The 15,418-nt window shown below is 42.6% G+C and overlaps 1 protein-coding gene across 1 annotated transcript in view; it reads left to right on the forward strand.

Annotated features, from left to right (window-relative positions):
- arpp21 (cAMP-regulated phosphoprotein, 21) overlaps positions 1-15,418 on the forward strand; it is a 205,275-nt gene that overhangs the window by 61,088 nt on the left and 128,769 nt on the right. The window contains 2 exon segments of the mRNA XM_052023736.1: positions 226-267; positions 7,973-8,065. Of these exon segments, the coding sequence (XP_051879696.1) occupies positions 226-267; positions 7,973-8,065 (135 nt within the window).

Below are 15,418 nucleotides of genomic sequence, written 5' to 3' on the forward strand. Positions count from 1 at the left end.
TATGAAAATGTGGAACAAGATTCACAGTTATATACATTTTGCTAAAGATCAGAAATGAACAATCATGACCCCATCCCATTCAGTTCATTCTGTCGTTTGCATTATCTATCATAATCAGTGGTCTGTGCCAGAACATCAAATGTATTATTATTAAAACCATAACATTTCTAATTTTCCTCTTGCCTTTGTCCAATGAGTGACAGTTGTTTGTAATTTGCTGCATAGAAACGAACGATATACCAGGGGCAACAAAGGAAAAGAGCAAAGGTAGGGCAATTTTCAGTGTAAATGGATATCAAACTTGAAATGATGGAATAAATTAATAGCCACGTGATTGTTCTTTAACGTTGCAATGAAGGTGTGTCGATATCTGTAATTTAATTGGTGGTGTTCAGCTAATAGTGCAAGTGCTGGCATGCAGAGCAGCCTTATGTTTTTATGTTGCTGTGTGTGTTCTGATTCACCTTATTTTATGAAAATGTTCTACTTCATGTCGATTAATGAAAACATACACATTCAAGCTTCAACTGAGGTGACCAGTAGGTATCTTCTTGAAATTTATAATAAACCATTTTCAGTCAAAGTCATTGTCATAGAAAGAACTTCAAAGACAAAAAAGAGATATCATAAATTTTAGGCTTAAATTAAATATTGTTCTGCTAGCTTTATGTGTGCAATTTTATATATTTAACACCATTGTGAGACAAAAAATATGTATAATAGAATAGAAATTGAAATTACTAGATTTGTATACTTTCCAATGTAACTTCCAGATAGAAATTAAAGCATAAATTATTTTAAATACACAGCATTTATAGCGAGAAAATATAGATTGACACCTTGGGTGTAGACCCTTCCAATAACTGGAAGGCTAGTCATCTACCATTACATTACATTCATATCACTTCTTGAGCAGATCTTGTGTTGATCTACCAATTAAGTTTTAACTTTTCTATACTATTTACCATCATAAGTAGGTTTAAGAGATCTTTATTGAATTGCCTCATATAAAGCAATAAATTCCATGAATATCTATCCTTCTTTAGAGCACAGTCTTTCCAGTGTTCATCCCATAATTCATCCCATCAATTAGAGTAAAAAACACGATGATGCTGGAGGAGCTCAGCAGGCCGGGCAGCATCCGTGGAGAAAAGCAGGCGGTCGACGTTTCGGGTCAGGACCCTTCCTCAGGACTGAAGATGGGAAAAGGGGAAGCCCAATATAGGAGGGAACAGCAGAGCAGTGATAGGTGGACATAAGAGGGGAGGCGGGGTGGGCACAGGGTGGTCATCTACTGCATTCGGTGCTCCAAGTGTGGCCTCCTCTACATTGGTGAGACCAAACGCAGACTAGGTGACTGTTTCGCAGAGCACCTGCGCTCTGTCCGTAACCGTGACCACCACCTTTTGCCCACCCTGTCACTCCTCTTATATTCACCGATCACTGCTCTGCTTTTCCCTCCTATACATTGGACTTCCCCTTTTCCTACCTTCAGTCCTCAGGAAGAGTCCTGACCTGAAACGTTGCCAGCCTGCTTTTCTCCACGGATGCTGCCTGGCCTGCTGAGTTCCTCCAGCATCAGCGTGTTTTTCATCTAGATTCCAGCATCTGCAGTCCTTTGTTTCTCTTTCCCCATCAATTAGAGAACCGTGGATCCAGCTAATGAGTGGAATGTGGGCCTTATTTTATGTATACTGAATGGCAAAGTTTAAGAGGATAAAATCCAGATCAGAATCAATGAGGAAGCTATGAGATGCTCTGGTAATTTATTAAGTGCTTTCTGGGTGGATGAGAGGGAAAAGTGAAATAATCTTTCCACTATGTATCAATCTAGATTTATTTCCCTTGTAGTTTGTTTTTCCCAAGAATGTCGAAGGTGGCAAGAACTACAGCATGTATCATTAATCTGTGGCTTCTGCAGCAGCAGTAGAACTGTTGAGAAAGGCTGTTGTGTTACAACAGTAGATGTTGCTCTGTACTCAACTGAAGATTAAAATGCAGACAACCATTCCTCTATGAAACCATTATTTTTGGAGCTGGCATTCATCTGTCACACATAGCTAGGTCAATTTTTATTGATATGTGTAAGGGGAAAATTATACTCCATAGACTGCTGCTGTTGTGTTCAAAGGTCTGCTCCATTTCAAAACCCCAATAACATATGCACCCCATTGCCACTCAATATCATAACAAATATTTTGAATGTTCAATTTATACCAAGTAGCTTCTCATCAACCATCACCATTGCTATTGTTCAGCATGATCACTCTGCAGCTTCGCTGCCATTCCTCATGAAAATCCCTGCGGCCTAGAAATTTAATTACAATTTTTCAGCGATTTGCAGTCTTAAAAGAGATTTTTTCTGTTAGGGTAGTATGCAGTGGCAGTCATTTCTGGGTTGTTATACGTTACTCCAGAAATTCAACCAGGCTCTTCCAGCTGTTAGTCATCCTCCATCCCAACATGATTTATTGCATCTGGGGAACATTGGATGATGTCATTCCTTGTGCAACAATCTTTTTCCAGCACTGGAGGAGAATGTAGACCACATTGCCCTGAGGGCAACAATCGTTGGACCCACCCAGGGCATCTAGGTCTTCACAATGCAATGCTGGATTGGGAGGCCCCTTCTCAGGTAAGTCCCGTATTTACCTTTCATCCCTCTGCAGCCACCACATTCAGTTCACCCTCTCTTCCCCTCCCCCAATTCTGTTGTTGCCTCCTTAAGGTCCAGGGTCCAATACTAATTGCTGACACAACCATCTAATTGCTGATATTTCAGGTTCTGGTCCTAAATACCGATATAACTACCACCATTTAGCGCCTAATCCTAATTCCTGGCACTACACCTAATCCCAGGGCCTAACAGTGACCAATTATATGATTTAACCGTCTCAGAGCCCCATCTTCATCACTGACACAAATGATCACCCTATGGTCTGATCCTATTCACTGATACCACACCTCATCACCTTTACCCCAACCAAAGGCCAGATCCTGATCACCGACACATCCCCAAACCAGGCCTTAATTTGTATCGTTACCAGGGTCAAATGCTGATCATCAACAACACCAGCTCCCCACCCCGCCCCACCCCAGGGCAACTGATGGAGGATTCCATAAACCTATTTACCCCAGGATTACATCAACAGATTTTGGCATTTACTCACTTGTTCACCAGACCATGGATCAATACATGGAACTATGATGTTATAGCCATTACGGAGACTGGATTGAGAGAGGCAACACACACAAAAAGTGCTGGAGGAACTCAGCAGATCAGGCAGTATCTATGGAGGGAAATAAACAGTCGATGTTTCGGGTCGAGACCCTTCATCAGGACTGGAAAGGAAAAGGGCAGGTCTGCAGAATCTCTTGTGTCTTGGTTGAGACAGGAACAGGACTGGCTGCTTAATGTTTCAGGGTTTCGATGTTTTAGAAGAGATAGAGAGGGAGGTAAAAGAGGAGGAGGAGATGCACTATTGATCAGGGACAATATTACAACTGCACTAAGTTGGGACATAATGGAGGGCTCATCCTCTGAGTCTATATGGGCAGAACTCAAAAATAAGAAAGGTGCAGTCACTCCCGTGGGTTATACTACAGACCTCCCAGTAGTCACTGGGACATTGAGGAACAGATGTGCAGGCAGATTATGGAAAGGTGCAAAAACAGTAGGGTTGTTGTGGGTGACTTCAACTTCCCTAATATATACAGGGACCTCCTTAGTGCAAGAGGGATAAATGGGGTAGAATTTGTTCAGGAGAATTTCTTAAAACAGTATGTAGATGGTCCAACTGGAGGAGGGGCCATACTGGACCTGGTGTTGGGAAATGAGCCTGGCCAGGTGACTGACCTTTCAGTGGGGAAGCATTTAGGAAACAGTGATCACAACTCCTTAAGGTTTAAGATAGCTATGAATAAGGATAAGTATGGACCTTGCAGAAAAGTATTAAATTGGGGCAGGACAAATTACGAGAGTAATAGGCAGGAACTAGGGAAAGTTAAGTGGGAACTGCTGTTTTTGGGTAAATGGACTCAGTATTGACGTTGGACCAAAGGGCCTATATCCGTGCTGCATTGCTCTGTCCACATCTGACATTTGGAAGGTGTTTAAAGACCAACTGCTCATAGTACAGGACTGATATGTTCCAGTAAGAAGGAAGGACAGGGGTGACAAGGAAAGGGAACCTTGGTTGATGAGAGAGGTGGTGAATTTAGCCAAGAAGAGAAAGGAAGCAAATGTAAGGTTTAGGAAGCTAAAATTGAATACAGCTCTTGAGGAGTACAAAGAAGCCAGAAAAACCTCAAGAAAGGAACTAAGAGAGTCAGAAGGGGCCATGAAAAGTTTTTGGCAAGTGGGATTAAAGAGAATCCCAAGGCATTCTACACATGCATCAAGAGCAAGAGGATAACAAGGGAGAGGGGAGGACTACTCAAGGATAAAGGAGGGATCATGTGCTTGAATGCGGAGGATGTGGGTGAGGTCCTAAGTGAGTACTTTGTATCGGTATTCACCAAGTAAAGGACATGGAGATGGTGAGATCAGTGTGAAGCGTGCTAATATGCTGGGATATTTTTAGATAAAGAAAGAGGTAGTGTTGGGTCTTTTAAAGAATGTTAAGGTGGATAAGTCTCCAGGCCCTGATGGGATATACTCCAGGTTATTGAGAGAGGCAAGACATGAGATTGCTGGGGCCATGAACAACATCTTCATGTCCTCTCTAGTCACAGACAAGGTCCCAGAGGACTGGAGAGTAGCTAATAGTGTTCTGTTATTCAAGAAGGGAAATAGGGATAATCCTGGAAATTAGTGACCAATGAGTCTCACGTCAGTGGTAGGGAAGCTATTGGAGTGGGTTCATAGGGGTAGGATTTATGAGCATTTGGAAAACCGTGGCCTAATTAGGGACTGTTCCTGTGCTGTACTGTTCTGTGTGCCCAGCCCCAGTTTGGGTTTTGACAGGAACACTTGTCTCCACATCCCAACACAGCCTCGGTCGAAACATGGGCCAAAGAGCTGACCTCCAGAAATAAGGTGAAAGTACCAGTCCTTAACATCAAGGAAGCATTTGACTAACTGTGGCATAAAGCAGCCCTGGTAAGACTGAATATGGTGGGTATTAAGGGAGTAACACTCCAAGAATTGGAGGAGTATCTTGCCCAAAGACAGATGCCTGTGGTTGGTGAAGGTCGATCATCACTTCCTTGGGATGTCACTGCAGAAGTTCTTCCCAGCAACCACCAGGCCCAAACCTCTTCTGTTTCATCACTGGCTTTCCTTCAGTCATAAAATAAGAACCCAGGGGATGTTCACTGACGATTACACACTCAGTCCTGACCACTGACACCAACCCGGAGCTTACAAGTAATCATCAAACCCCTGCCGATGGTCAGGTCCTGATCATCAGTGCAACCCCCCCTACCACAGAGCCTGATGCTGACCACCAATAGCAATCCTAATCCTTGGCATCACTCCCCATACCAGGGGCCTTGTTCAGGTCCTGATCACCAATACTACCCTCCCAGCCCAGGGCCCAGTACTCACGAGTTAAACCTGATCTACGACAACCCCACTCCGCCCCAGTCCCAGACATCAATCATTGCCAATCCCCTCCCCTTCCGCATCGTATATCTGATCACTGGCTTGACACCCAGACTCTGATTAGGGCCACAATCAGCAGCTCTTGCTTCCCTGCACATTTTCTCCTCCCTATCCCTTGGTCCCAGGCAACACATTTTTATGGCTGAAAATGTGCAATGTCTATTCAAATATTGGGCACTGTTGTTGTGGGAAAATGACCAAAACAGTACAAAGCGTGAAAATGTATCAGCAATATCACACTCCCATTAGAGTGCCCTGGAACATGCAGCCTTGATATCAAGAGTAACTGGTATACTCAGTCTTCAGAAAACATTTGTAGCTTCATAGAGGATCACCTGATGTTCCTGTCAAAGCTTGAGGTTTAAATCATTATGATGGAAAGTTGGCAGTTACTTAGAAGTTGTCTATGGTGGTCAGTGAACAATGTAATTTCTCACTGTTGGAAAATACTCTAGGTCTCATTTTATCCACAGGTGGAATCCTCATTAAAAAATAATCCACAGATATCAGGAAATTACTATTCATATTCTTTCTGTTTGAATATGTTGATTCCTTGCCAGTGATTCTTTATTTTGCCTTCGAAATTGATCAAGTGCTGTTTTTCCCGTTACCTCAGTTTTCCTGTTTGCCTACCTGTTTCTAACTGAGACGGGTAGGGAGAGGGAAGGGCTTTGTGCAGTTTTGTGTCAGTACTATGTCACCAGAGACAATCTGATACGTTTCTGGATTGAACTACCAAGCCTTTGCAATCCTATTTTGTTTTAGAGAAACTTAAATTTTCCGCTGATAAGGTACTCTATTATCAATTACAATGTTTAATTATTTCCTACTCTGTCATTTATATTCTTGCATGTAACCCTGATGATTATTTGTTGCAACTGTAGCACTTTGCCCTTTTAGACTAAACAGGAGAGGATGCGTCAATCTCCATGCACTCAACAATACAGTATACCAAGTAAATGGGGACTTGTTAGCTCTGCCATGTGCCATTTCTATTTACTTTATAAGAAAGCAAGTTTCATCAGAATCACATGTCGGCTAATGGAAATAGTTTTTTTGCTGTGAACCCAAGTTTAAAGTATAACAACAGAAACTGAATTCTGTATAATTCTATTATACAATTATAATATTTATTGTATTATACCTGAATTTTAAACAGTACTTGTAAGCCACCACTCTGTTGATACTCAAAGGCTTTGAATAACTAACATCAGTTCTCGACATAAATTCAGAATACCTTTATGTTGATATCCCCCTTCACCTCCATCTTTCCTTCCACACAGTTCAAAAGAATGGAAGGAAATAAACTTGCTCAGGTTTCTCAGAAAAATCATTTATCAAGAAAATTTGCAAGCAGCCTGTACTCGTCCAGAATTGGAAAAGCTGCAGCTGGGGAAGAGGCCATTCTACGCAATTAATCTGCACTGACTGTACTGAAAAATTAGAATCTAATCCCATTACTTCATTCTCACCCCACAGTCCTGTGTCCTCCTCTGCTTCAAAAACGTTTTAATAAGATTCACTGAGCTCTGCCTCAACGGTAGTAACCTTTATAATCCATCTTGGTGAAAATCTTGATTTGATGATTCCTTGTGTGAGTGATGCCCCGAGCAAAAGAAATATTTTCACTCCATGTGTTTTAGGATGGATGCAAATGCAACACGTGATTAAAAAAGAACGATAAGCTTATTACTGCTTTCAACCAGCAATACTTAATATGTTTTAATTTTGGATTTATCCCTAAAATTAAACCCAGTGGGAAAATTAAATTATCTTAATTACTAAAGATTGAATATCAACGTATAAAGGTTGAAGTAATTCTAAATTTATATCCAAATGCTCAGGAAATATTTGAAACAAAAACAAATGATCATTGCTCGATACAGATCTTAGGTTTGAGGCTTGATTGTGTCCCCTGCTGCATGCTGCTGATGTTTTGGCATTGGTGGTTAAGTAATAAATGTGTGTGATGAACTGTCAATCTTCTCTGTTCTCGGGAGGTTCCCAGAATGTGAACAATAGTTGATTTTATCTGATTCTCAGGTGTCTTGTATTTTAAAAGATATCACTTTGTCTTTTTTTTGATAAATTAAATGTTCTATATTAATTCCTTCCACAAAATGAGAAGTAAAATTAGTAATCTTGCTTTAGCAACATGCCACACTGTTAGCTTATCATGATTTTCTCAGAATGTGATCTATTTTATTCAAGATATCTAAATTTATGTAAAAAAGAATTTCTTAAATTTACAATTTATCTCGCACCAAATCTCTGTTCCCTTTATGCATTTTGTAATATAGTTGCATTATGCTGATGTTTCCAAATATGTATGAGAAATAACGTGTTCACTTTTTCTGTGTTTCATAGTCAGGAGCCAAAGGTAAACTAGTGAGAAGTCTGGCTGTTTGTGAAGAGTCAAATCTGCCTCTGCTATCAACAGAAGCCATAACAGAGAATCAGGTAGAGCATCAGAGCTGCTGTAACTAATTTGTTTTTTTTTAATTTTTGTGTCTACTGTTAATTGAGCTCCATGTTGGATTTTATTAAATTTTATTCCCATCCAAAAGTCATGTTTTTCTCTCTACGTTGGTCAAACTTAACACTTGAACTTCAAGCCCTTTTTCTGAGTTTTGGGTTGTGCTAAAGTACTGACAACATTGACCTACACTTCTGAGGTGAATTTAGTTTGGTTCACCCCTGGCTACCATGGGAAGGAAATGAAAGGTGTAACTGCGCTGTGCTGTGAGAAGACTTTTGGAGAATGTAAGATAAGATAAGATTTCTTTATTAGTCACATGTACATTGAAACACACAGTGAAATGCTTCTTTTGCGTAGAGTGTTCTGGGGGGCAGCCCACAAGTGTCGCCATGCTTCTGGCGCCAACATACATGCCCACAACTTCCTAACCCGTACGTCTTTGGAATGTGGGAGGAAACCGGAGCACCCGGAAGAAACCCACGCAGACACGGGGAGAACATACAAACTCCTTACAGACAGTGGCCAAAATTGAACCTGGGTCGCTGGCGTTGTAATAGCGTTACGCTAACCGCTATGTATGTAATCTAGTCACGGAGAAAGGTGGACCAGTTCCCCTCAATCTCGTTACAGAACAAACAAAATCAGGGAATATTTTCCCAGCAACCACCAGACCAAACGGAAGCGTCTCGACTGGAAGTGTTGAAGAAAGCGGATTCTTTCTCCCATGCCACAGAAAGAGAACGACAAGACACTGATAGGGATTTTTTTTAATGAATTGTGCCTTTCTGTAGGATTTTCATATGGAGCTAAAGGATCCATCGGCAACTTCATACAGAGTTGTAGTAATGGAGTAATCCTAAAGCTCAAATTTCGGGCTGAAAGTGTCAACATGTTGATTGAAAGGTAATATTTACGCAGTTGTATAAGTCATTGGTGAGGCCACACTTGGAGCACTGTGCACAGTTTTAGTCACTCTGTTATAGGAAAACTGTGGTTAAACTAGAAAGAACACAGAGAAGATTTACGAGGATGTTGCCAGGACTAGAGGGCCTGAGTTATAGGGAGAGGTTGGCCAGACTAGGTCTTTACTCCTTGCAACGTAGGAGAATGAGGGGCAAACTTATTAGAAATGTTTAAAATTATGAGAGATATAGATAAGGTGGACTGTAACGGTCTTTTCCCCAGGGTAGGCGAGTCCAAAGCTAGGGGGCATAGATTTAGGGTGAGACGGGAAAGATTTAAGGGGGATCTGAGGGGCAACTTTTTCACGCAGAGGGTGGTGAGTATATGGAACGAGCTGCCAGAGGAAGTGGGTGAGGCAGGTACAACAGTATCATTGAAGAAGCACTTGGACAGGTACATGGAAGGGTGGGCCTTGGAGGGATATGGGCTGAATGCAGAAATGCCGGCATGGACTGGTTGGGCCGAAGGGCCTGTAGCCGTGCTGTATTGCTCGATGTGTTGTAATGCACTTAGGATTGCCTGTTAATAAGACAACCACCAAAAGTAATGATGCTATTCCCTGCAGAACAATTCAGGTGGAGAGTTGCTGGAAGACTTTAGTCTTTGTGGTTCCAAAGTTGGCCTGTTGTTGGCAATCTCAGTTTTTTTATTGCTTTCTTTACAGCTGCTTGATCTGCAGAGATACTTTTAGAATAAGTCCCAGCCCAGCATTAGGCTCCCTTTTATTTATTTATTTACTTACCTGCTCACCAGCAGCTCCCCAGTCCCACCATTCAAAACTTGTGGCACCTGGTCAACCTCCCTCATCACTCCCCCAAGGCCCCATTTCACACCCCATCCCCTAGGCCCATAACTCACCATCCAACTGCTGATTGCCATTTAACGTCTGCACCCACTCCAGTGCCAACCAGATTGTCTACAACCCATTGGTGCACTGTGCAATGATAGATCAGTGCACTCTGTGGGCACGAGTGAATTTCTTGGCCAATATTCTCAAATGGAACAAAAAGTAGGGCATGTCCAGAGTTCCAGATAGAAATTGCATTTTGTGATGGAACATCTTTCACTTATAGAGGTGTATAAAATCCTGAGGGGCATAGATAGGGTGAATGCACTCAGTCTTTTTTCCCAGAGTTAGGGTAGCAAGAACTAGAGGGCATAGGTTTAAGGTGAGAGGGGAAAGATTTAAGAGGAACTTGAGGGGCAACTTTATTACACAAAGGGTGGTATGTATGTGGAATCAGCTGCCAGAGAAGTGGTTGAGGCAGGTACAGTAACAACTTTTAAAAGACACTTGGACAGGTACCTGGATAGGAAAGGTTTAAAAGGGTATGGGCCAAACACTAGCAAATGGGACTAGCTTGGATGGACATCTTGGTCGGCATGGACCAGTTGGGCCGAAGGGCCTGTTTCCGTGCTGTATGACTCCATGACTTTGTGTCAGATGAGAAACCATTGTAGCTCAGAATACGAATTCACAAGTTGTTGGTGCTCAGAATTTCTTTGGTAATGTTATATCACAAATGGGTACCTACAAAACATCCAGCAGTACAAGTAAATGTTTTGTCCATTGCAGTTTTGGGTGACAATGATAGGATTCCAACTTCCCCAATAATAACTGAGACTGCTTTGGTATGAAAGGGGTGGAATTTTAAAAGGGCATTTAGGAGAGCTTTAGAGCCAGTACGTAGATAGTCATTCTGGTAAAAGGATAGTACTGAATCTAATCTTAGAGAATGTAGCAAGAGAAAATGATTCAAGTGACCTTGAGAGAGCATTGTGGAGATAGTAACCATAACTCTGTAAATCTCAAGGTTTTTATGGAAAGGAACAGGGATAATCTGGAAATTAAGGTCCTGAATTGGGAGAAGGCCATTTTCAATATCATAAGGCAGGACCCGGCAAAGATAGATTAGGAGCAGTTACTTGTAAGTTTACATCAGACAAGTGGGAGTCATTCAAAAATGAAACAGTGAGGATTCAGGACAATTTGTTCACATAATGACTGAAGGTATGGATAGCCAGTCCAAGAAAGCCTGGACGTGAAGGAAAACTGAGTACTGGATAAGGAGGAAAAAAGAAAAATAGGGCAGACATAGAGCAAAAAACTCAGTGGGTCAAGCAGCATCTGTGGGGGGGGGGAAGGAATTGTTGATGCTTCAGGTTGAGACCAAAGATAGCCTGTATAAAGAGGAGAGGGGAGGGGTGAGAGGGGCTGAAACCATGAGGGGAACAGAGAGAGGGAATCACAGAATACCTGCCGAAGAGAGGCCCAGAGAGGATTGCACAAGTCGATCAGGTGGTAAAGAAGGCACACGGCATGCTTGCCTTTATTAGTCGAGGCATTGGATTCGGGAGTCAGGAAGTTATGTTGCAGTTCTATAAAACTCTGGTTAGGCTGCATCTGGAGTATTGCATTCAATTCTGATCACCGCATTACAGGAAGGATGTGGAGGTTTTGGAGAGGGTGCAGAAGAGGTTCACCAGGATGCTGCCTGGATTAGAGGGCATGTGCTATAAGGAGAGGTTGGGCAAATTAGGGTTGTTTTCTCTGGAGCAGTGGAGGCTGAAGGGAGACCTGATAGAAATTTATAAGATTATGAGAGGCATAGTTAGAGTAGACAGCTGGTATCTTTTCCCCAGGATGGAAATTACTAGAGGGCACGCATTTAAGGCAAGGGGAGAAAGTTCAAATGCAATGTATGGGGCAGGTTTTACACAGAGAGTGGTGGGTGCCTGGAATGTGCTGCCAGGGGTGGTGGTGGAGGTAGATAGGATAGAGATGTTTTAGAAGCTCTTAGATGGGCACATGAATATACAGAGAGTGGACGGATATGGACTATGTGCAGGCAGAAGGAACTGGGTGTCATTAGCTTTTAATTAGTTCGGTACAACATTGTGGGTTGAAGGGCCTGTTCCTGTGCCATACTGTTCTATATTCTAGGAGGAAAACTTTGAAGCAGTTTTGGCTGATGTAGAGAACTGAAAACAGATGAGTTCATTCAGGTGCATAGACAGTGTAGGGGGTACTTAAAGTAGGAATTAGCAGAGCAAAAAGGGGGCATGAAATTATCACTGGTGGACAAGATTAAGGAAAATCCCAAAGCATTTATAAGTATACTAAGAGGAAGAGTGTAACCATGGAAAGAATAGGACCCATTAGGAACCAAAATGGCAATCTGTACATGGAGCCAGAGGAGGTAGTTAGGTCTTCGATGAATATTTCTCATTGGTGTTCACTGAGAAGAATGATATTGTCGCGGAAAATTCAGGGAGGGAGATGGTGAAATTCTAGGATATGTGATCATTAAAAAAGACGAGATATTATATGCCTTGGTGGGCTTATAGGTGGATAAATCTCCAGCAGCTAGTGAGAAAGTGAGAAGGATCCTCGGCTGTTATGAGAGGCAAGGGAGGCCCGACAGAGATTTTTAAATCTTTGTGGCCATAGATGAGGTACCAGCTGACTGGGCACAGCAAATGTGACACCCTTGTTGAAGGAGGGCAGTAGGGATGAGCTTGTAGTTACAAAGCCTATGAGTCCAACATAAATTATTGGAGTAAATTCTGAGGGTCAGGATTAATCTGCGCTTGGAGGTTTAGAGGGGATCTGAGGAGGAACATTTTCACTCGGAGGTTGATTGGATCTAGAACACACTGAACGGGCGATGGAAGCAGCTAACCTTGTATCCCTTCAGAAGTATCTATACGAGCACTTGAGTCACCAAAGCATAGAAGGCTACAGGCAAAGGACTTGTAAATAGATTTTGAATAGATAGGTACTTAATGGTCAGATTGGAAACGGTGGGCTGTTGCTGTGCTATACCACTCCATGGCTCTGTGAGAAAGGGTTGAATTTTAGAGAGCTTACGTTATCAATTTATTAATGAAAGATCAGTGACTGGAAAATAAAAAGGTACATAAATAGTGGTGTCTCTTTTAATAAAGGAAGGCAGTCAGTTCAAGAGTCTAAGTGAAGCACAATGAACTGATCTGTATGGTGACCAAATGATGTTATCACTGGATAGTGAGGAAGGTTCTCTAAGGCTACAGAAGGATATAGATCAGATGGAAAGTTGGGTAGAACGTTGGCAGATGGATTTTAATCCCAACAAGAACGAGATGATGTATTTTGGGGAGTCAGATAGGGGAAACACATATACAGTAAATGATAGAGTGCTAAGGAATGTTGATGAAAAGAGAGACCTTGGAGTTCAAATCCATAGTTCCCTGAAAGTAGTAACACAGGTAGATATGGTGCTGAAAAAGGCCAATAGCCTCAGGCCACCCTTCAAACCATCAACAACTCCAGTGATCTCCATGTCAGCTGCGAAATTACTGATAATGCCTCCAACATCCACAAGGGTTCCAGTACCGATACCTGTGGAAGACCACTAGTCAAAGGCATCCAATCACAAAGGCAACCCTCTACCATCGCCCACTGTCTTCTATCGCCAAGCCATTTAACAAGTTCTGGGTACTTTCAATTGGACGAGTAGTTTAAATTGGCATCACGGTCGCACAGACATCGTGTACCAAAGGGCCTGTTCTATACTCTATCTATGGAACATCTTCGAAGTCTGGGAATAATGAAATTATGAAATAGGCTGAGCAATCAAACACACATAGCAAACCAGAAAGTAAAAAGTAATGATAAAATTTATAAAATTAGGAGAGGCATAGATAGAGTAGACAGCCAGCATCTTTTTCCCAGGGAAGAAATGTCTAATACTGGAGGGCGTGCATTTAAGATGAGAAGGGGAACGTTCAAAGGAGATGGGTGGGGGAAGTTTTTTGCACAGAGTGGTGGGTGCCTGGAATGTGCCTCCTGGGGTGGTGAAGGAAGCAGATACATTAGAGGCATTTAAGAGTCTCTTCGATAGGCACATGAATGTGCAGAGATAGAAGGATATGGACCTTGTGCAGGCAGAAGGGATCAGGTGTCATTGGCTTAATTAGTTTGGCACAACATCGTGAGCCGAAGGGCCTGTTCCTGTGCTGTACTGTTCTGTGTTCTGTGATCATAATTAATTTGTTAAACGTCTTGCAGAAAAAGGAATGAGTTTTGATCAGTACATACAAGCTGAAGTATCATGCAGCTGTTTGGCAACAACGTTAAAATTGATACTGGGAAATGAGCCTGGACAGGTGACCAGTGTTTCAGTGGGAGAGCATGTTGGGAACAGTGATCACAACTCTTGGGGGGAAGTGCAAAACTGGGGAAGTGCTAAGTATAAGGAGCTTCAGAGAGGAGATTGGGAGCAGCTGTTGTTGGGTAAGTCCACATCTGACATGAAGGAGAATTCAAGACCAAAATGTTCCTGTGGGAAAGGAAGACAAGGATGGTCAGGTTCAGGACAAGAGATGTTGCAAATTTAATCAAAAAGGAGAAGGAAGCATATGTAAGGTTTAGAAAGCTGAAATCGCACAGGGCCTTTGAGGCAGTGAGAAGTGTAGACAGAGTCCATGGAGGGGAGGCTGGTTTACGTGACGCACTGGGCTGTGTCCACAACTCTCTGCAGATTTTTGCGGTCCTGGGCAGAGCAGTTGCCATACCAAGCTCTGATGCATCCGGATAGGATGCTTTCTATGGTGCATCAATAAAATATGGTGAGGGTCAAAGGGGACATGCCAAACTTCTTTAGCCTCCTGAGGAAGTAGAGGGGCTGGTGAGCTTTCTTGGCCGTGGCATCTATGTGGTTGGACCAGGACAGGCTATTGGTGATGTTCACTCCTCGGAACTTGAAGCTCTCAACCCTCTTGACCTCAGCACCATTGATGTAAACATGAACATGTGCACCGCCCCCCTTCCTGAAGTCAATGACCAGCTCTTTTGTTTTGCTGACATTGAGGGAAAGGTTGTTGTCCTGACACCAGGTCACTAAACTCTCTATCTCCTTCCTGTACTCTGACTCATCGTGACTTGAGATATGGCCTACTACAGTGGTATTATCTACAAACCTGTAGATGGAGTAAGAGCAGAATCTGAAGTTAGATCAGCATAATATAAATGATAAACAACAGTGGACCCAGCACCGATCCCTGCAGCAAAATGGGATGAGCTTTTGTTGGATGTTGTAATTGCCTGACATGTGGCACAAATGTTACTTGCCACTTGTCAGCCCAGGGCCTGGATACTGTCCAGGTCTCGCTGGAACTAGATGTGGCCTTCCTCATTATCTGAGGAGTTCCAGGTGGTGCTGAAACCTGTGCAATTGTCAGCGAACATCCTCAATTCTGATCTTACGATTGGAGGCAGGTCATTGATGAAGCAGCTGAAGATGATTGGGCTTGGGACCTTACCCTGCGGCTGAGATGACAGACCTCCAACAACAACAACTATCCTCCTCTGTGCTGGGTATGATGCCAAC

The sequence above is a fragment of the Pristis pectinata genome, chromosome 9 (assembly GCF_009764475.1).
Source record: "Pristis pectinata isolate sPriPec2 chromosome 9, sPriPec2.1.pri, whole genome shotgun sequence".
In the NCBI taxonomy this organism is placed as follows: domain Eukaryota; kingdom Metazoa; phylum Chordata; class Chondrichthyes; order Rhinopristiformes; family Pristidae; genus Pristis; species Pristis pectinata.